The sequence below is a fragment of the Cololabis saira genome, chromosome 1 (genome assembly GCF_033807715.1).
Source record: "Cololabis saira isolate AMF1-May2022 chromosome 1, fColSai1.1, whole genome shotgun sequence".
NCBI lineage: Eukaryota > Metazoa > Chordata > Actinopteri > Beloniformes > Belonidae > Cololabis > Cololabis saira.
This window is the reverse complement of record NC_084587.1, coordinates 36,479,426-36,504,401: the sequence shown is the minus strand read 5'-3', so window position 1 is coordinate 36,504,401 and position 24,976 is coordinate 36,479,426. Positions and strand designations below refer to the sequence as shown.

The following is a 24,976-nucleotide window of genomic DNA, read 5'->3' as shown; positions in this document are numbered from 1 at the left end:
CTCCTCAAAGTTACATAGTGCCAGTGAAGGTGATACAGACCCCCCAGACCATGACAGAGGTGTCATTAAACCTGTTGGAAGTTGATGTACCATCACAATGACTCTGGAAATATGATATTAAGGTGGAAAAGTTACATAGTGCCGCTTTAAATGCCGCACTAAGCTCTAACAGGACGAGTACAGACACAAATTCACTGTTTCAGATCATGAGGAAATTGTTGACTTTCACCACTGCTATTTCTGTACTTGATGTGATCTGAATCCTGACTGAAATTCGAATTCTAAACTAAAAATGTCTATGTAACCGACTGATTTATTAATTTGCATTGATTTTACAAGATCTTTAGTAATCAAAGGAAAATTAGCTAGCACTCGACCAGCTTTTTTAAGTAAAGACTTGATTACAACAACCTTAAAAACCAAAGGCAGATTGTGATAAAGAAAGATTACTTAGAACATAGAAGTTTTAATAAACTGAAAAACATCCTTTAAAAGTCTGGTAGGAATGGGGTTTAACCCCACCCCCCCGATGGACCCAGTACCAGGTCCAGAAGTTGTACTGTATGCACCAGTTCATGTGTGGAAAAAGTTACTCAAGTGCTGTCAGGGTATTTTCACAATAAGCCCTAAAGCCAATATGTCAAAACTCCAAGTTAGTTTTGTCAACAAAGTATTTGATTTATAACAACTTCACAATACATACAGTATGCAACAAAAGATGGTGCCCCCAACATGAGCAACACCTGCAACACAACGCAAGATCAATTTTCTCCACTCCAACGTAGTGGGTATCGTAAGAATACTAGAAAAGTTGCTGAATCCAGGCAGTGGTGTCTTCATAATTATATGCATTACCACTGTGCAAACTAAAAGAAAATTAGACAAGGATAAAAAAAAAAAAAATGTCTTTGGTTTATCACAATTTGCTCAGGCATGTGACCATTCACAATTTTTCTGACACTGGAAATGCTGTGAGGTCTTAACTATCTATTAAGACCAAGATTCTGCATACTCTCCTTATAATTGTGGAGATATTGTTGATTTCATTTGGATAGGCCTGTTCAGGCGAAATTCACCTCCAAAATCCCTAGGGGGTAACAGGTTAAGAGACGTGCTGAAACGTGCACTTAAAATTTACATTACACATACATACACACAACCAGACACACTCACACCTACGGGCAATTTAGAATCATCAATTAACCTACTATGCATGTTTTTGGACTGTGGGAGGAAGCTGGAGTACCCGGAGGGAACCCAAGCAAGCACAGGGAGAACATGCAAACTCCACACAAAGTCCCTGCCGGGCCTGGGAGTCAAACCGGGGACCTTCTTGATGTGAGGCAACAGTGCTAACCACCAATGCCGCTTTTGCACTAGGACTTACTTGGCCCGACTCGGCTCGGCGCGGCTTTACACTGTTCCACTGTGTGTTTTCGCACTGCCAGGGGAGAAGCGGGGCGGTTTGGGTGAAGCTGCTGTGACGTGCTCGATTGCGCAACACCTTTGTTCATGTCAGCGCTGATCAGAAATCAGCTGGAGCCGGAGCGGCTGAGAGTAAAACAGCCCGCCTACATCGCTTTTTTAATTTTTTCTCGACAGCCACCAGGTTTATGAACATCTGCACCTCAGAGTTGGATCACCAAACAGTCGTTTTGTGCTTTTATAATAAAATCGCCGCGGGTCGCCTCGCTCTGACTCCCGCTTCCTGATTCAAACGTCTGACGGCCCCGCCCCCCGACCAATCAGAGGCGCGGAGGGTGGTGACGTCCCCGCCCCCCGACCAATCAGTGGCGAGGAGGGTGGTGACCTCAGAAATAGTCCCTTCTCAGCCCGCTAAGAACCTGGCTGAAATGGTTACAGAAAAAAGTACCGACTTGGAGCGGCTTTACCCGTCTCAGCCCTAGTGCGAAAGCGCAAAACGGGGCCATAGCGGGTAGAACCGGGGAGAAGTGAGACTAATGCAAAAGCGCCACAAGCCACCGTGCTGCCCCAATTGAAGAACCATGAGGACACAATTAAGTTGTCCTCAAATCCAATGGTTTATTATACAGTATAAAGGCTTTACAAAATATTTTTTTATCTTAGAACCTTGATAAGTAATACGAATAAAAGAGACTTTAAACAAAGTTTGGTTTAATGTTGGAGTCAAAGAAAGACTATTTGTTCGTTCGTTCGTTTTTATTTATTTTGAACATGTATATATAAAAAAAAACAAGAAAAAAAGACTTTTAAAGGTGCTACATGGGACTGATGCTCAACAGGATGGACATAGCCCTTGGAATTGAGTTCACTCAGAGAAAAATCCACTGCGAGACAAGTTTGAATCTTCCAGTTGGTGCAGTAAAAGATAACATATTTCACAAGTATTGAGCAAGTATTTTTTATACACAACATAAAATATTTTCCACAATGCAAGATTTCATGACATCTTGCATTGTTATTATGCATGGTTATTAGAATACACATTTGCAGACAACTATGAGTTTGTGTATAGCTGTTGCTCTGGTGTCAGAATGACAGAACTTAAGAGATGTTAAGGCCCTGATGTCAAGCACCTCTGGTCGTTTCATCTGAATGGTCAAGCACCAGTGGTTTAAGTTGGGCTTTGGACAACAACATTGTCCAGGTGGTTACATTTATAAAGTCCTATTTTTATATGCATTGAAACTTAACCGTGAGACCCCATATTTCTCTTCCATTGCTACAGGCTCAGAAATGGTGGAGGCTCAGTGTCAAAGGTTTGAGGTGAGGAGCGCAGATGGTGAGAGAATTCTTTTCTCTGCAGATGAAGAAGAGATCAGCATCGGTACTGAGAAACTAAAAGTCACAGGTAAGGCCATATTGCTGTTAACTTATTCATTTATAGATGGGGGGGGGGGGGGGGGGGGGTAGTGTTAGTAATGGTACCAATTTTTATGTCAAGTAACTACCCTCCCCTAAATCTCAAAATGTCACTTGTAATCATGAAATTGTGATGTTTTGATGTAAATGTTCAACTAAAAGTTGATGGCGAACATATCACCTACGATATATGTTGCACATATAATCAGGCTACAAATCATTATAAAAAGGACACAACATATAACATTAAAAAAAAGACAAAGGCCTTTCAAACAGTAACTAAATTAGTAATTTCAAATACTAGTATTTAAAAGTTGTTCAAATGAGTAGTGCACCTTTTACTTCAGTTCTCAAACACAATCAAAGTGAGTCAAGCCAAGTCAGGAAAGTCCAAGGCAGGCTTGAGGCCTGCTAATTGAGCTCTGGAATAAGGGCTCAAATCCTTTCTGCAGGTATTCAAGGTTCAGGGTTGGCTCGCCATCCAGTTACAGTAGCTCAGTTCAAAGAAATTCAAAACGTCCAATAAAGCCTGACCTGTTAAATAAAACAGGCAGAATGCAGATGTAAGATTCTGATACATCATTTGATTCAACATATTTCATCCATTTGCCTTAGATCAGAATGCTCACAAAATGCAGAACCATACACCACAGCAATATTCTTCAATGATTCAGCACCTCAGCTGTGGGAACTAGTGGAAATAGCTGAATTAGCATTGAAACTCCAAATGATTTCAAATGCTGAAGTGGATCTCAGCTCATCTAGTCCAGGTGGTTACCAGATTTCCTTCAAGGGCTTGAAAGAAAATATTAGGTGATGGTGGCAGCAGCAACAGCGTGCCTGAGCAAATGAGTAGTGAAGATTTTTTTCAAACCCTCAAAAATAGTCAATTAACAAGCAATTAATTGTTTTCAGAAGCTTCTGTGCCAATTGCACTGTTAACTCAGCTGACATTAATCCCCTATGTGAATTACCAGTCACATGGCTCTGTGCTCGGTCCAACTCTCTTCACCACCTACCTGCTCCCCCTCGGCCAGATCATACTCCATCATGGTCTCAGTTTCCACTGCTATGCTGACGATACCCAGCTCTATCTCAGCACCTCACCATCCTCCCAGCTCCCCCCACAGTCTCTGGTTAACTGCGTCTCTGCCATAAAATCCTGGATGACAACCAACTTCCTCAAACTCAACAGCGATAAGACAGAGCTCATGGTTGTGGCCCCCAAGCCACTGCGCCGGAAGGTTGGAGATCTTCTCATCAGGGTGGACGGCTGCACCATCACACCATCCTCCGAGGTCCGTAACCTGGGCGTCATCTTGGACTCCACCCTCTCCTTCCAGTCACACATCAAATCTGTCTTCTACGACCTCAGATACATCACACGTCTCCGTCCCTCACTCTCTGACTCTGTGGCAGAAACACTTATCCACGTCTTCATCACCTCCTTCCTGGAACATTGTAGTAGAGTTTTCTGAGGTTTAGTGGAGGTTTCGCGGCGACGCGCACTGTACGGTGCGCGTCGCCACGTACCCTACGCCGTAGGCTCTGCGTCGATTTAACGCGGAACCATAAATCAGCCTTGAGCAGCACTGAGGGGAGAGGGGAGGGGAGGAGGCGGGAGGGGGAGCGGGGCTGCCGTGCCGTCTTTGCATCGCCTTCGCACAGGGTGTCTTGATGATTTGCAATTACAGGCTGAGCCTACCGTTAGTTTTGAAACTGTAAAAAGTGGGGGGGACAAAAACATGATTTTGAAAAGTGAGGGGGACATGTCCCCCCTGTCCCCAGTGGAAATTGCGCCCTTGACCTTATGTAATCAGGAAAATGATAACTAAACCGCAAAATCAGTCTCCATCCATCCATCCATCGTCCGCCGCTTATCCGTTCCCGGGTCGCAGCAGCCTCAGCAGGGATGCCCAGACTTCCCTCACCCCAGACACTTCCTCCAGCTCCTCCGAGGGGAGTCCGAGGCGTTCCCAGGCCAGCCGAGAGACATAGTCTCTCCAGCGTGTCCTGGGTCTTGCCCGGGGTCTCCTCCCGGTGGGACATGCCTGGAACACCTCCCTAGGGGGGCGTCCAGGAGGCATCCGATACAGATGCCCAAGCCACCTCAGCTGACTCCTCTCAATGTGAAGGAGTAGCGGCTCGACTCAGAGCTCCTCCCGGGTGACCGAACTCCTCACCCTATCTCTAAGGGAGCGTCCAGCCACTCATCTCGGCCGCTTGTATCCGCGATTTTGTCCTTTCGGTCACTACCCAAAGTTCATGACCATAGGTGAGGGTAGGTGCGTAGATTGACCGGTAAATAGAGAGCTTCGCCTTTCGACTCAGCTCCTTCTTCACCACGACGGTCCGGTACATCAACCGCATAACTGCGGACACTGCACCGATCCGTCTGTCAAGCTCACGCTCCATTGTTCCCTCACTCGTGAACAAGACCCCGAGATACTTGAACTCCTCCACCTGAGGCAGGACTTCCCCACCCACCCGGAGAAGGCACGCCACCCTTTCCCGGTGGAGAACCATGGCCTCGGTCTTGGAGGTGCTGATTCTCATCCCTGCCGCGTCGCACTCGGCCGCAAACCGCCCCAGCACATGCTGAAGGTCCCGGTATTTTTATAAATACTGACTGTTGAGATTTTTTTGGATTGCCTACTTAGTAGGGGAGAACGGGGTGAATTGAGCCAGTTTTTATCTTTAAAGTGAGGGCATGACAGTAATGTCTCCAACTAAAATATGTACATAGGATGTTCACGATGTGGTGCATCCATGGGAATAATCACCTTTGATCTAAAATTAACTGTTTTCAAAATATGACTTTTCAAAAAAAAGTGGTCTCTTGGCTCAACTTGCCCCCGGTGAGGGGTAAGTTGAAGTTAAATTGTGCCACTGATTATGTTGAAGTAAAACTTAACATTTTCACCACATTTAATGCCATATCAAAGCAAGACAAATTCAACACCAAATGACTCCTTAAATGTTTTATTGTTAACAATGAAGAAAAAAATGAACTTCAAGGCTATTACTCAACATCCCACTTGTCAATGCTGCACGGGAATACGAACGTCTTCTCCCTTCTGGCTGTTCCCCCAAATTTTTGCGGTTTTGGGAGTTTCATGAGCACATCACCTCTAGGGATGAGTCCTTCATCATTCTCTTTGAATGTGAAGTTGGGCTTTTCATTCACAGAACCATCACAACTTCGCCTCAGAAACTTTGCACTGATGTCAGTGCCCTCAACGTTCTCCACCATTCCAATGTAATTATAGGATTTTTTTTTACCTCCAAAGTTCACAATGACGAAGTCACCAGCAGACAGATTCTTGTCACTATCATCATCTGAGCGACTGTAGACAACAGTTTTTTTCTTGGTTCTGATTTGTTTCGACCCTTACAGAGTCTTTTTCTTCTGCTTTTCAGTCTTTTTATTTGCTCTGTCATTGTGTGCCTTCTCCAGCTCCAGGGTTTCTGGAGTGTCGGTCAAGATTTTTGTTTTCACTTTCTTCCTTTTTATTCTAGGTTTAGTTGGTGTGCTTTTAGGGAAGGGAAGTATGTCTTCTGGGGACACATACCCCAAATGGGCAGGAGAACCAGTAGCATCACTTGTGGACGAGTGTTCAGGACTGATGATTCTGTTCAATGGTTCAGATAAAGTAGCAGGTGGCATCTCTAGGTCTGGAACTGCTGAGCAATCAGGACTCCTGGCATGAGTTGATTTTACAGGCAGGTCAGCTCTGTTTGCTGGCTCCTCGGGATTTGGCCTGTCTGTGACCATGGATGGGGCATAATCTTCATCTGGAAAGGTATCCCTGTTAAAAGGGAATATGCCTGTTTTAAATCCTAAAATGATGTTCCTCGGTGTCATTGCTGACATGAATGCTTCCTTCACAAGTCCTGGAATGTCATATATTGTTGCGGTTTTACCAGGGTTTGTACGCATCCAACCATCCATGGCTCTATTGTAGTAGGTCTTCAGTGGTCCATAAACTGTTTTGTCTAAGGGTTGCAAGCGATGGGAGGTGTGAGGTGGCAGAGTGAGCATGACAACACCATTTTCCTTTGCAGTTTTCACAGCCTTCGGTGAAATGTGAGATTCATGATTATCAAGAATCAGCAGAACTGGGTGATCAATAGATCAGTTTGTGTGACGTATGAAGTGCTCCAGAAAGATGACAAAGGCTTCTTCATTCATCCATCCAGATTTTGTTGCCTGACCTATGGATCCTGCTGGTGATCCCCCGATGAAGTGGTCCTTGAAACGGACACGGTGAAAGATGAACATGGGTGGGGCTGCATTTCCAGTGGCATTTACTGCACAGGCCACAGTGACAAGCTCCCCTCTTTCAGCAGATGTTACAGAACCCACTTGCTTCTTCCCATTTCTGTTACAATTTGCTTCGGTGTCTGCACTGTTGTAACACCAGTTTCATCCATGTTATAGATCATGTGTGGAGGGAAACTGTACCTGAAATAACATTCAAAATTAGTGCTGTTAATCAAAGAAGCTTAAAGCAGTTTTAGGTTGCAGATGCAGTCAGTTTATGTTGTAGGCCTTGTCTATCAATCATAATGTTACCTGTCCATCACTGAAGTGAGGTTATCGAAGAACCTCCCCACATTGTGCCTATTAAAGGCATTTTTTAGATGTTAATCAGACAAGCTAATGAGTTTGTAGTAGTTTAACTACAATCAGGTGTGCTGAATTGACCAGGATTGGGCACCCCTGTATGGTTATCTTTTTATTTATCCTTTATTCAACCATTGCAGTTTACGTTGAGATTTACATAAGAATCTTGGTGGGCATTTCTGTGAAAAAAAATTATTAATATTCCCTATTATTATAAATGTACACTTAGACTAACCTGCTTTTTCGTCTCTCATCCAGCTTAAAGGGACATCAAGGCCATTTCTTCGTGCTAACTCAAATGCCAGTTCACAACATTTCTTGGCACTTAGACCGTGAAACATTGCAGCTAGATTTTTTATATGGTCTGCAAGCTCTGTCTCAATTTCTTCACTGAAGACTTGATTGGCATGTCCTGTTCTCTTATAGCCTGTTCTTTTCACTTCTCCTAGTTGTTTCATATCCATGTATCTCTTTAAAGTCATCCTGTCGATCTTCATGTCCCTTGCCACCTGATGAATGGACTTCCAATTCTGTACCTCTGCCACTGCTCTGTCCAAATCCACAAGAGGAGTTGAAGCCCTGTCTGTCTTCCGTTTATAGTGGTGTGGCATGATGGTTTCTGGTCTAAAATTCAAAATGTCACATCATTTTGGTGATAAAATGTAAGAATGCAATGTACATATTACAGTAACATAATACTTTAATAATAATAATAAGTGGGTGAAGTTGAGCCACTGACTGGCTCAACATCCCCCAGACCTTTTGGCTAAAATTACCCCACCCCTGCCATTTTAACAAACTTGTATCATCCAGCAGTTTAGAGCTAACATCATGCTAAAAGTATAGCCTCATATTATAACTTCTTAATCCACTAACACATATGTGAGATTTGTTCAAACTTTTCTTTAATTGTTCAGACGCAAGAATCACGACTCCTTGAACATGAAAAATTCACTTTGAACGGCAAAAAACAGTTTTTTGAACTTAAATATGCTTACCACTTACTCGATCAGCCTCTCTCCACCACAGGGTGAGTACGATGGATGACTCTTCAAACACATGTGGTCACGTGACCAAATTTGTCTATGGTTGTTCATAAACAAGGGGTGGCTCAACTTCCCCACAGGCTCAAATCACCCCGTTCTCCCCTATAGAGGTTCCATTTGGGTACAAATAGGTAATTACTACAGTAAAACTGAACTTTAAAAAAGGTCTAATACGTTAGATTTAGGGTAAAAACTGCATTAAGTTATTAAGTTAAGTAAAAGAACTCAGAAGCCCTCCTCTCATTTACCTATACAACAAGAGGACCGCTACACTAGATTCAACTGGAGTTTCCGAGAAATCCATGTATACATGCACGAGAAGACAATCAATTATTGCGTGAGGTGCGTTCGACTCCACAATGCTAGATGGCGTCACACGCACTTTTGCGTTGGCGTTCTTCTGGTTAGTTATTTCTTATTCGTCTTTTTCTTCTCATACTGTGTTGATAGTCCAGCTTTCGCGATGTCGTCACTTCCGGAAGGGGGAGTCGCAGGGCTCGGCTCGGCTAATGCAAGAATAACGCAAATTAGGACCGCATTATCTGGGACTAATAGCTTGATCGCAAGAGCTTCAGTTGAGTCGACTATAGCCTTTTAAAAATTCGATATCAGTTAATGCAACAATTCGTCTTTCTTTTAGTGCATGTAAACATACTGAATGTGCCGGCGGGGGGCAGGGTTTAATCTGATTCACTACAAATGTAGCAAGTAGAATACATTGTTTACGTGTTTCTTCTCCGCTTTGTGGCTGCAGTGTTTTTTTTTTAAATATTTTTATCACGATTTTTCCCCCCTTTTTTTATCACCCAGTGCTCCTACCTAAGTCATCCTCTACCAACCCCGGGCGGGCCCTACACTGAGCTCAAGTCTCCTCTTTACTTGAGTGAACAGGCCGCTTCTTTTCACCAGACAGGGTGGGGCTTCTCCGGCTGGACGTCGACATACATGCCCCTCTGGCGCCCTGGCTGGCCACAGGGGCATGTATAGCCCAGGGGCCTCATTTATAAAGCTCGCTTGCGCACAAAACAGGGCTTGAAAGATGCGTAAGCCACCTTTTACGCAAAGGTCGGGATTTAAAAAGAAAAAACTAACCGAAACATTTGTGTATCTCTACGCCAACCCTGACCCTCGCACACGAACAGTCTGAAGATATGGGGAACTGGCGACGCAGGCGGTGAGGTGGTGAAATGAAGCCAGATTCATGTCATACTTTTAATGTCATCACATATCAGACTTATAATAGCGCTGATCGTGTCCCTCTGTGTTTAAAGCACAGCGTCAGTCAGGACACTCTGGTGCTGCTCCCGCGGTGCAGGACACGCTGTGAACCTCCTCGTCACCCACCGCTTCCAACCGTAGAGTGACTGAGGACAGAACAAATGAGTGCCGGGCCACTCTACGGAGCCCCTAAAGGGACTCAGATTTTTTTTTTTTAATATATAATGAGTTTTACGCGCGCGTAAGCCTAAATTATGGTTCTGCGTTAAAACGACGCAGAGCCTACGCTGTAGGGTACGCGGCGACGCGCACCTACGCTGTAGGCTCTGCATTGGTTTAACGCGGAATCATAAATCAGCCTTAAAGGTTTCACGCGCACACGTAAAACTCATTATATATATTTAAAAAATCCATGTCCCTTTAGGGGCTCTCTTGGACCTCTTGACCTCCACCTTCAAATCACACAACTTCTTTTTTTCTGCACCATCTGTCCGTGGCACTCACGGTGTTTAGCGCAGCAATGACGTGCTGCCACTCACTCGCTTTATTTTATACTATCTATATACTTTTTCTACTTTTACTGTGACCACCAAATAATGTCTTTTTCCTGTCCTCCACCTCATCCACAACATCTTGATCTCAGTCTCAGTGAAATTTAGTGGCACGGTTGCCTGGCTCGACACGTGTCATTCATCCTGACGCGCAGCAGAAACAGGCTGCAGGAAGCCGCTGCGCATGCTCAGCAGGCTCATTTATATGCAAATACAGTCATGAACTACTTTGCATTGCCCATTTACGGTATGAAGTGGGCGTGTATAGGGCAGGATAAACTTAAAAACGACAAATTCACCTACGCAACCTTCCAGCTGGACTGTGATTTATAAAGCGAACATTGCGTGCAAGTGTGCGTGCACACGGTTTTATAAATCAGGATTTTTTTTTGCGCACGCCATTTTCGGCTTTTGGGTTTACGTCAGGGGTGAAAGTAGATTAAAGTTCTTGCTGGTACTACGACCCCAACCTTCATGGCTTGTTCTCCTCCCACCACCAGTTTCTTTCATCCCTGAACACGCATTCAATTTTTTAACATCTGTATGGTGTAGAAATTAGAAACACTTGACACTGTGTAGGCCTATAGCAAATTATTTATTTAAATGGTGTAAATAAAGGCCAGTCCGGACCAAGGATTGTCACAGAATAATTTGTAAATGTTGACAAAACTTTTAAAATCATAACAATTTGTTTTGTTTCAAATTAGAATAAAGTTAAACAAAAAAAAAAGTTAAGTTCATCAGCAGCTGAACAGTTAAAGGAGCATGAGGCTCCTTTTAAGAAATGACACTCATTAGCGCCACCCTTCGCCACGACGGCCGTCGGGGGTACTGCAGCCAACAGCGAAGCCGTTACGGGAGAGCGGGGAGAACGCGCATGCAGCGTCATGTGACGTCACATCCGGAAACAGCGCAGGAAATTCGGGCCCCGAATTGCAGCACATTTTGCAGCACACAGCCTGTTCAAGGCAACGGAGAGATACGCTAGAGGGCTCATTCGTTTTGGTTTGGAACGCTTCATCTGACATTATTACTAGAAAACTTAAAACGTATACGAATTTTTTCCATAAATCCGGCCTCAATTGAATTTTCAGAACATTGGGCACATAAATGAAAAAAGAGTAAAAGATGAGTAAAATGTCTCAAAATGTCTCTTACAATGTGTGCATTGAAATGGAAAAAAAAATCTTAAGCATTTTTTTCATCAAAGCAAAACACTTAAAACATTAAAAAAAAAAAATGTTACTTCAACATTTTTTACGCTTTTTTCTTTTTTTCCTGAAACGAGGAATGAAAACCAATCACAAATATCATATTTGTGATTATTTGGCGTGTGATTATTTACCAGCATGTTTGAAATATGCTGGTAATGTGTCAGCCAACCACAAAAATTTTGGAATTTTGGTGGAATCATTTATTTTTTGTCCTTGCCCGGTGCAAATGACCTAAATAGGGTGCTTGGTTTGGTCGTGAAAAAAAAAAAAAGTAACGTTACGTAAACAATAAATCAAACGTTTAAGAAGTAAAGACTGGAATACGCTATTCAAAAAAAGCACAAATAGTGGGGTTTTACTAATATTTATATCGTACAAATATTTTAAAAATTACCAAAAAACAGGTCAGGACTCAGTTAGATTATATCGCTATGAGAGGTGGAGCCTCTCGGTGTGGACGGCCACCCATAGGTAGTGTTTTCCTCACCTGGATCGTTAGTGCTAAGCCATGTCACCAGTCCACTTATTGTGTGTGTGTGTGTGTGTGTGTGTGGGCGTGTGAGTGTATGCACATGTGTATGAGTGTGAGTGAGGGTGTGTGTATGCGTGGGGGGTGGGGGGGTGAAGTCGTATGGGATGTTTTAAATTGTACTTTTGATTGTTATTTTATCTCTGTATGTAAAGCACCATGAGTTGCACTTACACTGCATGCATGAGTTGGTGCTATACAAATAAATAAATAAATAAATAAAGTCTATGTTCGTCTCTCCTCACTCAGTCAGCCAAAAAAGGTGGAGCTGAGTCATGGCTGAGTCGCTGTCTTTGGTGTGAGAGGTCAAGGGTTTGAGACCTGCTGTATGCAGAAATTATTGTCAGCAATTTGTGTGTTTTTTTTTCCCGGTACTGCGTACCGGCACAGAATCTTTTGGTGGTACGGAGTACCGGATCGTACCGGCTTACTTTCACCCCTGGTTTACGTGCACTTTTAGTATGAATCCTACACACTCTTTTATAAATGAGGCCCCAGGACTGTTGCATGTTTTGGTGAGGGTAGCTTAGCTACCGAAGGGAACACGGAAAGAACATGCAAACTCCACACAGGGTGTGGGCGCTGAAGTCCTGGGGGAACTTAAGATGCACTCAGCGCCCACAGCGTCCCCGGCGGGAATTGAACCCAGGACCTTCTTGCTGTTAGACGGCTGCACTACCAGCTGCGTCACCGTGCTCCCGCTGCTGTGTAAAATTCAAAGATAAAAAAGTCAAAGATTCTTGTCAGGGAGACACGCCAACTGAAGTGGCTGAGAAGACAGTCAACCCTGTTAGAGGTTCCTGTCTGAGAGATTTACACTGAATTCCTGCTAGTGGAAATGCACCTTTTTTCTGGTTTGCTGTTTCCAGGTCCAGCACAGGGCCCATTTGGTTATGGAGTGCTTTAGGTGTATCAACTAGTGACGTGCAAGTCCTTAACAAATTATTTAAACTCCTGATTAATTTTACTTACTCGTGAATCATGAGTCCTCATCTCTATTCCCTTGTTCACCGACTCGTCTCTGCTACCACTAGCTTGCTAACTGCAAAGAAGAAACCAGTCAATATTGCGTGACTGCTATTCTAACAGTTTTTTTATAAACATATGAAATGAGTCGCTGTATTACTGCTGTGGGAAAAACAACAGCCATGCAGCCCTGTTCTCTTGTTTCAAATCAATCCCTGCTACGAGTTGTTGAAGTATCAAATCACTGGCTCCGTTCATAAACGAACAATCACAAAGTGAACAAATCACTCCGCTTCTCAGTAGCCTTGCTCCACCATACATTAACGCATTACAAAGTGAACGAATCACGAAGTGAACGAATCGCTACTCACTGTAACCCAGCTTCACCTATGAACAAAACAAATCACGGATGAATAAATCACTAAGTAAACATGTCGTTATTTTTCTGACTCCCAGCCCAGACAGCTGCTCCCTTATTTGAGTTGAAACTTTTCTGCTGTTCTACTCTGGTAATCTCTGAGTGATGGTATTGATGAAATTATCCAGTATACAGTACACGTTATGTTGCACTGTTAAAAGTAATCATAGGCTTTAAATTGAGCCAGTTTCCCTGCAACTGTGCCTGCAATAGTGCAAGGGGAATTTACCATAATAACCACATGTTGGCTGTGAAGCGTAACTTCACACCTTTCATGAACATTGGGATTTTAATTGTAATTTTGTATCATTGCGTAGGCTTTTTGCATGAATTTTCTCTGTGTGAATAGGCCTCATTTTGAAGAGGAGACCATTAAATTTGCACAATTGCATTTTTTACATTGGTATTTAATCTAATTAGATTAAATTCAAAATACTTTATTAATGTACAAAATGGGAATTCAATAACTAATGTTGCACTTTTTAAACTTAAAGGAGCTTGAGGCCGGATTGTGGCAAGATTTATGAATAAAATCCGTATACATTTTAATTTTTCTAGTAATAATGTCAGATGAAGCGTTCCAAATCCAAAAGAATGAGCCCTCTAGTGTATCTCTCCTTTGCCTTGAACAGGGTGTGTGCTGCAAAATGTGCTGCAATTCGGTCCCGAATTTCCCGCGCTGTCCTGCGGATGTGACATCACATGACGCTGCATGCACGTTCTCCCCGTTCTCCCGTGCCGGCTTCACTGTTGGCTGCAGTACCCCCAACGGCCGTCGTGGTGAAGGGTGGCGCTAGAGAGTCTCATTTCTTAAAAGGAGCCTCAAGCTCCTTTAATTCAATGTTATTTTGCATGGTTGCCTTTGTATTCATTTTCTATGTTTAATTAATTTTATCATGTGTGACTGAGAGAAAAAATATTTCCCCTTGAAGAATTTTATATCTTTCATTTTCTTTCAATGAAATGGATAATTTTCCTTTTTCAAATTATCGGTTTTAACTATGAATCAGACATGAACTGGGAGTGGGGTGGAGCCAGTGTGCACGCACTCTAGGTGACTCACTTAGTGACTCAAATGACTCAAAGAAACAATTCACTTTGGTGAGTGACTCATTTAAAGTTGAGTCAATAAAGTAAATACAGTTTTACATCATTAGTATAAACCTTCATGTACTCGCATACGGCTGATACATTCTCAGCACTGCTGGGTATTCACTCAGGGAACCTGCTATTCAATTGTTTTGTTGGATAAAAATCTTTGTATGTCTTTTCATATCAAAAAATGTAGTGGGCATTGTTGTAATTTATAGCTCCGGCAATATTCAGCAATAATTCTCACAGTTTATTTGCTGAATGTGTGTCAGTCAGTGTATCAGTCAGTTAAGTTAAACTTTTTCAATCCACTGGTTCTTGTACAACTGTTGACTTTAATTACAGCCTATTTGGCTGTAGATTGTCTGATGATTGTCTGATGATGGGTAGGTCTGTGATTTTGTGCATAGCTTTTATTGACATTTAACTTAACAATTGTGATGTTTCTGTTATGAATAATGGCTTAACTATGTGGTTGAGACTGAATCATGTCAGCTTACTTGCACATTGTTCAATAACCATGGGAATGTAGGCATCTCTTTTTTTTTAATTGTGAATAGCTTGTTTTTTAATGGATGTTAAATCATTTTAATGGCCGCAATCATTTTTGTAAGTAAAACAAGTTTAATTTTATGTAGGCTAAACTGACTGCAGGGTAAATGGTTCCATTGTTGTGTAGTCCTCCTTTTGGTTTCCAGCTGGCTAAACTGGAGATATCTTAGCTGGACCTAACCTTGTACAGCTATGAGTTTACCTCCAGGTTGAATTCGAAATGTTCTTGTTTGAGTAGTAACATATTGAACTAGAAATAAATTAGCCCCATCGACTGCACAATTAAACCTTTAGATTTGTTGTATTGTACTATCTATTGGATTGTTTGTTGTTTTTTTTTTTTAAAGATTAAATAGAACTGTTGTCACCTGATCAGGGCACCATGGAGTATAAGGCACAGCGCTTCTCTGCTTCAAGCTGCCGCAGCGCCCCACATGACGCTACCAGCATATCAAATTTCCTCTTCTGCTTAGAGCAGTTCTCCAACCTAGTGCTTTCTGTTTACTGTAGTTAGATTTAGCACTTTTTAGACACCGTTAAGGAAATGCATAGAGACAAAACTAGCGACTGAAAGGTGAAAAGTGTTAGTATTAGTCCACAATGTGAGGTTTTTTTCTTTCACTGCCACAAGCTCTTCCCTGTCCTGTGTTGAGTAACTCATTAACTCACTGACATATTAATTGACAATAAAAGTAGGGGGAAGAGGAAGAGGAGCACACTTAATTAAAATGTTGGTTTAAAATGTCCTGGAAAATGTCCTGGAAAAGTTCTGGAAAGTAGGTGAAGATGGCAAGATGGATAGGAACACAATTGGCTATATCATGCATTTATTGTTATCGAGGTAAAACTGCCCAATTTATCGTGATATTGATTTGAGGTCATATTGCCCAGCCCTAGAAATAAGATACATAAAATTATGTTAACATCTGCTTTTATAACAGAAGTGTATATATTTATGTTTGAAGATGTCATATGTTTTTTCCAAATATACAGAATATGCATCAGCACAAATTCAGATCTGTAATTTTGAAGATGAACTTACCTAAAATACAAATGGATATACATTGCCAAAAGTTTTCGCTCACCTGCCTTGACTCGCATATGAACTTAAGTGACATCCCATTCCTAATTCATTGGGTTCAATATGACACCATTCCACCCTTTGCAGCTATAACAGTTTCAACTCTTCTGGGAGGGGTGTCCAAAAGGTTTAGGGGTGTGTTTATGGGTAATTTTTGAACATTCTTCCGGAAGCGCATTTGTTAGATCACGCCCTGATGTTGGACGAGGCCTGGGTCTCAGTCTCCGCTCTAATTCATCCCAATGGTGTTCTATCAGGTTGAGGTGAGGACTCTGTGCAGGCCAGTCAGGTTCATCCACAACAGAATCCACACCTTTATGGACGTTGCTTTGTGCACAGTCATGGTGGAAGAGGAAGGGGGCAGCTCCAAACTGTTCCCACAAAGTTGGAAGTCCAAAATACCTTGGGATGCTGCAGCATTAAGAGTTATTTTCACTGGAACTAAGGGGCCAAGCCCAGCTCCTGAAAAACAACCCCACACCATAATCCCCCTCTACGGAACTTTACACTTGGCACAATGCAGTCAGACAAGTACAATTCTCCTGGCAACCGCCAAACCCAGACTCGTCAATCAGATTGCCAGATGGAGAAGTGCGTTTCGTCACTCCAGAGAACACATCTCCACTGCTCTAAATGGCGGAGTGCTTTACACCACTGCATCCAACGCTTTGCCTTGCAATTGGTGATGTATAGCTTGACCTATGCCATGAAGCTCTCTGTGCACTGTTCTTGATCTAATCTGAAGGCCACATGAAGTTTGGAGGTCTGGAGAGATTGACTCTGCAGAAATTTGGCAACCTCTTTGCACTATGTGCCTCAGCATCCGCTGACCCTGCTCTGTCAATTTACGTGGCCTACCACTTCGTTGCTGAGTTGTTGTCATTCCAAAACACTTCGATGTTCTTATAATACAGCTGACAGTTCAAATATTTAGGAGCAAGGAAATTTCATGACTGGATTTGTTGCACAGGTGGCATCCTAGCACAGTTCCACGCTGTAATTCACTGAGCTCCTGGGTGCCACCCATTCTGTCACTAATAGTTGTAAAAACAGTTTGCAGGCCCGCAGCTTCTGCCTCCCGGCCTCTCAGCTGCGGCACCGCCAGCTCCTCCCGCGCTGCTGCGGTGAACCTTGAGCGTGGCGCAGGGGTGGGTCGCTCCGCGGCCACCAGCGCTTCTAGCGCCGCGAGCTGCCGCTCCCCCTGGCTCTGAAGCACGGCTGCCAGGTCTGCCATTGCATGGGCGAGCGCCTCCAGGGCCCGCTCCGTGCCTCCCTTCTCCATCCCGTCGGGCCCCACGTTGGGCGCCAGTGTAGCAAGGCTAGTGCTACGGGGCCCGACCGACAGGACAGAGAGGACACGGAGTTTCAGTGCAGAACTGTTTTATTCTCAGATCCAAACACCCAGGACACACGTGCACAAGCTTCAGCTCCTTCACACAGCTCCAGCTTCCGTCTGACCAACCTCAGCAGACTCCTCAGTCCTCTTTATAAGGCTGGCAGGGTGGAGAGGTTGACGGGCCACACCTGTGTCTCGTCAGCCTGAGTGGCTGCAGCTCCTCCACTCTGCCACAATGCCATTTCAACTTACCTGGTTAAATAAAGGTTAAATACATTTAAAAAAAATGCCTATGTGCTTGATTTTATACACCTGTGGCCATAGAAGTGATTGGAACACCTGATTCTAATTATTTGGATGGGTGAGCGAATACTTTGGCAATATAGTGTACATAATGCTTGAGGTGGTTTGCAAGATTTGAACTGTTAAAGGCACTGAAGACATGCAGGTGAGGAGGTAGATTTCATAAACGTGCAGATAATCCACACAACATAACACAAAAGCCAAAGCTCTATAAATGTTCCCCACACAACTTGTCAAAAGGGCGGCCTTCTCACCTATGTAGATCCAGATTGAGTCTCTCGTTAAATAGGTCTGGGACATTGCTGGTCCTGATTAGGGAAAACCGCTATTGGGGACTTTCACCATCACATCAAATTTTTACCATTATTAGCAATCAGACAAGCTACTAATATATGTAAGCATTAATATATAAACCCCCCCCCCCCCCCGCCCCCAAAGTAAGTTTTGATGATAAAAGGAATGATTATAGGTGAAGTGAAAAAAAATTAAAAAGCTATCCAGGCAAACCAGTGCAGCATCAGTGAACGGCCTCCCCCACGCAACGGCATCTGCTACAATCCGGTTAATCGCCCAAGAAACCGACACCATACAAAATTATCATTCAAACACTGTGTGTGTCCATGTGTCTGTCAAAGCCCAACATTCACATATTGCTCCAGCGCACAACCAATGGACAAAACTAGGAGGCGGAAAATTCAACATCTCACAGAAATTTATAATTCAGTATATTGGTTCCAGTTCACTGGTTCTACTTTTAGAAATGTTCCATGAGCATTGTACACTCAGACAGGTCCACCACACTGATAATGACAAGCTCCTAAAGACTTCAAGTAAGCACCAATTGTAAACAGTCACATTGAAACCCAAAAGCAAACTAGAAAGAAAGCATGTTATTTTGTTTTCAAAGAAATTAACAGCATTATGCAGGGCTGCAAATCAAACAGAGCAAAGGACATGTAACTTTCACTGTTTTTTTCTATGATTGTTTGCTCAGTCTGACACTTGAAGGAGTTTCCATGATTCACCTGGAATCAGACTTGGCATGCACTGCTTTCAAACAATATTAGTGGTCTATGTGGGGCTGTCAGTGAGTGGCATTGCTTCATATTTATTTATGGTCTTGCTGGACTTTCAAAATACCTACTATGGTTTCAGTGAGGGCTAGAGCCAAGCATCTGTTCACAGATGGTGAGTTGGCTGCAGAGGGGCTTACCCTGGATTCACACTGAAAGCGTCCGGTTGCCATTCATTTTCTATAAAGCGCGCTGCGAAAGGGATTGGAGGCCACGGAGGCATTGGAGGCGTCGGGAGCAGCGCGTTGGAGGCATCCAGAGCGTCAATTTGAAGTTGAAAAATCTCAACTTTATGCAAATGAGCAGCGGCGACGCTGAGGCAGCGTCCAATCACAGACCGGGATTCCTGAAGCAAGAATCCTCAATGCAGATTGTACTTTCATATACACACAAACGTACACTCATTCACATGCATACATGAGCATAGCTGTGCACTAACACACTTATTTTATCAGAAATTAATATATTTCATCTTCCTATTTTCCCAACAAACTGACATTTTTGCTGATTTGACTGCCGTGTTTACCTGAACACGTAACTAATGGTTGAGGGGCTGTATGGTCCGAAAGATTTTATTTGCTACATCGATCGAACGCAAAATAGTTAAAGACTGTGCTTGTTAATCACAAAACGCAGTTTAAACAATATGACCAGATCTGCTACGACCCGGTGTGTCAGTGTTCACTGCAGACAGAATGCAGCTTTACCGGGAACAACGACTCCAATGGTTGGTGTTGATCCGCGGACCAACCTTGTTAAAGAGAGCATCAAACTCACTCTTATATATGCATAAATAATGCTAAAATATAAAGAAGGCTTCCCAAAGTGTGATCCATGGTGAAAGAGGAAACTGAAGATGTGAACGCTATATATATGTAGGCTATATGCACTTTGTTCCCTCCAGTTCTGCAGCGCAGCTTGAAAGCCAGGCGTCGGCAGACTTTTACAAGCAGTGGGATGCAGGCGTCCTGAGCCACCACAGGCGATTTTTGACGCTTTCAGTGTGAATCCACCATAAGGAGACGAAACATATTATATCACAGTCAGGCTTTTCCTTCTGATAGGGAGCATACATTTTAGAGAATAATGAGCTATGTACTATAACTTTAAATGCTTTAAATTTATTTTTCTTTGATTGAATATTTGAAATACCAAGTCAACACTAACTGTAAGTGCAAACCAGATTTTTTTTTTTTAAAGTGTCAACCAATATGGAATAACTACTTGTATTATCCTTAACATTTTCATACTCCTCCTAACAGTGATTCTACATGCTGCCATGTTTTTACAGCAAATTCAAAATGGGAACACTTTGTAAGACACATGAAAGATCTAAGCTCCGTGCTATGCATTTTAAATGTCTGCCAGAGCACTAAGAAATATATGATGCAAGACTGCGCTATGTTTAACACTACAGCTTCCTGTGTTCTCTTTTCTTTCCTTAATCCACTTTTACCCTCTACACAGGGAATGAAGGAGTGGTGTTCAGCCATTCTGTAGAGACATCACATGTAAGGGCTGAGCCTTTCCAGGACCTCAAGTAAGTTTCCAAGTTATTCTCTGTGCATGGATTTTTAAGAGTGTGTTCAAATAGGAAGTAGTCCACATTAGCCCACTGAGCTATTCATCTTTATTGTGAATATAGTAGTTACTGTAGACTATTTATAAATGGGCCTGATGGATAAAAAATGTGTGAATAAAAACTCAGCAGCTTAGTTAGGTAACAGTGAGCTGCAGACAGACATCAAGCTCGTGACTTGTGATCAGCCCACAGAAGAAAGGCATGTGGTGGTGACTGGCAGTTTGACAGGCCTGACAGAAGGTAACAAAGGCTCTTCATTCTTCTGTGTACAGGGGTCAGGCTGTTACTAAGTGAAGCCTTTCACTGATACATGGAGTAAACATGTGTAGGAAAAAAATACACACACACACGAACACAGATATATATATATATATATATATATATATATATATATATATATATATATATATAAATAAAAGGGCTGTCCAAGTTGATGCGTTAACTTAACGTCCTCTTAACGCCGACAATTTTTTTAACGCACGATTTATAAAAAAAAAAAAGGCATGATATAATTTCTGGTGCTCGACGGCACCCGGCGTAGCCTGAGGAAAATTCTGGTGAACTGAAAGATGGAGAATGAAAAGCGACTTTTGAACAGCAAGTTCACTTTAAAAAAAATGCCAGATGGTTCGCTGGACAAGACTGAAGTTATTTACATGTCGATTTGAAATGAATTACCATCGAAGTACGTCGAGTCTCAAATACCAGAGAGCGCGCGCCGCGCCGCTCCACCACTCCCCCTTCCTCGTCAGAAGCAGACAACGCTGTAGCAGCTTGCAAAAAAGGACGAATCAAATCAACTTTATTTGTTAAGCGCTTTTCTTACAAAATAAAAAATGCAACGCAAAGCGCTTTACATAAAACATAAAACTCAATAATGCCCCCCCGCACACACACGCGCACAGACGGGCGCACGCACACTGCAATTCGCACGAGTTTATGGCTGAGTGTGAGGTTAATCAACGTTTTTGAATTAAATTGTCATTATGAACGCAACAGAATTAGGTAAGCTCAGAGAAGTTGACTGCTGCTTACAAGTTTACAATTGTTAACAGAAGTTACAGCCAGGCCATTCCCTGATGGTATTTAGGTATTTATGGCTTTGTTAACAGCTGAGCAGTGTCTTTAAACACATCTGTGCAAAGCCTTACAGAGTTTCTTGTTTGTCCAGAAGGTGTTCATTTATTGACCCTTCATGTTGTTTCAAGACGTTTAAGCTGACTTAAAGGTTAGCTAGGTTTAGTTGGACCATCTGATAACACGAGACCCCCATGAAGGTAGGCCTGGTGACTTCTGGTTTGTAAATAACCCAGTGTTTTTAAAAACCATCTGTTCAAACCTCCAACAGAGGGTCCTGTTTTAGTTGACCTCTTGAACCCTTGTTTTTAAGGATGTCTGTTTGTTTCTTCATACTAAGAAAAGTCATGTGTGTGACCATCTGTTTTTGTCAATCGTCCATCTATACATTCACTGTTCCAAATATGGTCATTCCTGTCATCCTTTGCTTAATAAAAGCGCCAGCTCTGCAGACAGCCAGTTGAGAGAAGTTCTGACGAGCTAAGAGAAGGGCCGTGTTGCCTAAAGCTTCTCAGGATTCCTCTCCAACCTTCTGCAGAAGGCCATTGAAAATCATTCCATAAGTCTCCGGTGTCTTTTTCTAAGTTAATTAATGTATGTTAATGACTTTTTAACCTAACATTTTGGTGCCGAAACCCGGGAGTCTCTCGAGCTGCGACGATTGGGGTGGCGTAAGATTCAACAGGCGATCTAAATCTGTCGACAGCCGTTTCCGACTTCAGGGACGGGGCCAGGTTGATCTTGCGCTGTTCCAGAGTCCAGACGACGAGATTTCCGAGCCAGGGAAGGGCACTAGGAGACTAGGTGAGAGACCTCTTTTGAGTGAAATTCTGTGTATACTAACAAGAGGTTAGCGAAAATGGTGTTTGGCGGCGGGTCGGGGACCCGATTTTTATAGAAGGCATAGGGGCCTCTAAAAATACTGCCTAAGGGCAGTGCGTAAGACCAACATCTAACTCGGTCGGGGACCGGCTTTTGAAGTCAGGGGACTTTAAAAGTACAGGATAACGAGGAGAGGTTTCTTGGAAATGATTTTTAATGGTTGTGTTTTATATTTGTCTAAGGTTTGTCTAATGTTTGTCTAATGTTTGTCTGATGTTTATGACAGTCTGTTGTCTGTTCAATGTGGGGTTTCCAAAATTGAGAGGAAAAATTTAAGTTGTTCACTAAATATCAGGCTAAAACCAAACTGTTGAAAAAGGAAATTTGTGTTCTGAGAGAAACTTAAGAAAGAAAATAACTGGTTAACAATAGCAGAGGCGTGGTTAAGCTGAAATTTATGCTTAAAGAATCTCAAAAGATGCTTAATTGATGGGGAGACGTCCTCAAACTTAAGAAAATGGAGACAAATCTTGCAAAATAATAATACACGAAACTTAAAAAGAAGTAAATGGACTAATTTAAGACTAGAAGAAAAAACAAGAAAGTAGCAACCTGTGAGGAGAGGATGGATTTTGGGAGAAGTGGGGGCTGCTGCAGGCTGCAGCAGGGTGTGACTTGTGTCTGTGTGACAAGCTGCAGCAGCCCAAAGCTGTGTGTCTGTGTGTGACTCTGTGTGTGTGTATGTGAGAGACAATGTTAGTGTGTGTGTGTATTCATGACACGTTGTAAACAGCTGAAAGTTTCTGTCATTTTAAGAGAAAGAGAAATATGATTCTATTGACCTCATAGTTGTGCGTTAAAGTGAAAAATTGAATAAAGACAGAAAGGTGAGATACGTAAAAGTCCTCATTCAGATCGTGATCTGCTTGAGCAGATTTTATGGTGCTTGGAGATGCAGCCTGTCCCTCCAATAAGAGAGAGGAGGGGCTGTTTGGGTCTGCCTGTAGCACAAAATATTAGTTAGGGGTTGAATAGAAGAAACATGTTAGAATATATTTGGATATTCTAAGATAATATGTTAAGAGGTAAAAAGTTTAAATTCGTATGAGCTTCTCTGTTGAAGGTTTTGTTAAAATAATACAAACGGCTGAAGCTGTTTGTCTGTGTGTGTGTGAAAGTATGCTCCGCTTTACGAGCGGCTGTAAGGCTCTGTGTCTGAGGGAGAACTCTTTGTGTTTGTTGGGAAGAAGGGGGGTGTTCAGCTCTCCTCTTGGAAAAAACATAGAAAAATTGAATAATATAGTTTGTTCTATCATTCTAAGCCCTGAATGAAGGCATAGAATCATAGAAGTTTAAATTGGGTTAATTCACCATTTAATTTGCAGATTACTTTTGTAACACTGTATTTGACTTGGATTGTATGGAAATGGGATTCCTGCAATTTGCGAGCATGAGATAAAATGATTGGGTTGTTTGTTACATGAATGTGAAACAAATCAATCATTCGTCCTTACTCTGTTTGTGAGCACCGCTGTATTTTTAGAATACAGTGGAAGGGTGTGTTCATGAGCCTACTCTCATTTGTATGTCAGTGACATTTTACACAGAAAGGGGTGTATGCAGGAGTAACAAACCCGTTGAACAATCTTTTTAGAAAAGAAGAACTCTGAGTGCATACTAGCTATTCACACTGAAAATGTGTACATTTGTGATCAGTGTTGCTATCATTTAGTTTGGGAGTTCATCTGAAATGCACCAATTGAGTTTGGTTAGTGTAGGTTGAGGATAAATAATTTACACATTTGCAGTGATACACGAACCCACATGCAGATGATCTGAAGTGAGTGTTTAATGTTAGTGGGTTTTTGTCTATGTGTAGTTTACGCATGGGAATTTATCCCACAATTTTCTTAAGACTTCTATGAGTTTTCATAGAAGGGCATGCATTTGCGTTGCAGCATGCAAACAGAAGGTTAAGTATCTCCTGAAGACTTTTATAAGTACTCATGATTTATCTGGAGATAATTTTCTGACAATTTTATGACAATTTTCTGGCATTTCTTTTGATTTGGGGAAAATATAGCTCAACAACAGTTGAGAAGGCATTATTTGATAGAATGCCTCCTTTCAGTCCGACGTTTTGTGACTGTGAATTATTGTTTATACATACAATATATATATATAAGTTCACTGAAGACTACTGTTTACGTTGCAGGAGAGTTGCTGCACTGACAGTTTTTGTGTGGTGATACTTTAATAAGATCATAACCCACTTGGGTTGAAGTAAGAACGTTTTTCAATGAGAAATTCTGTAGTCTAATCTACGGTGGGAGACAGAATTTTAAAGGTTTTGCCCCATCTAATCTGGTGATGGGAGGGAGGATCTCTGAGGGACATAGATATCCAACCCTAGAGGATCATTAAGTCAGACTTGCCGACCTGCCAGGATGCAGAGGTCAAGAAGTGGGAGGGCCACTTATCTGGGGAGGAGTCAGGACTCAGGCAGCCCTGACCCCCCTCTATCCCCTGTTGACATTAGAAACAATGCTCTTGCAAAAAAGAAAAAAGCATTTGGCTAAATGAAGGTGCTACTGCAATTAGCTACTGTAACTTCAGAAGGTCTTTGTCTGGAGCGAAGCAAACTG

At 42.5% G+C, this 24,976-nt stretch overlaps 1 protein-coding gene across 1 annotated transcript in view; it reads left to right on the top strand.

The window, feature by feature from the left end:
* Positions 1–24,976, top strand: part of LOC133444384 (zeta-sarcoglycan) — a 317,653-nt gene that overhangs the window by 207,204 nt on the left and 85,473 nt on the right. The window contains exons 4-5 of the mRNA XM_061722143.1: positions 2,711–2,833; positions 20,318–20,390. Coding sequence (XP_061578127.1) covers positions 2,711–2,833; positions 20,318–20,390 — 196 coding nt within the window. The remainder of the gene's footprint in view (positions 1–2,710; positions 2,834–20,317; positions 20,391–24,976) is intronic.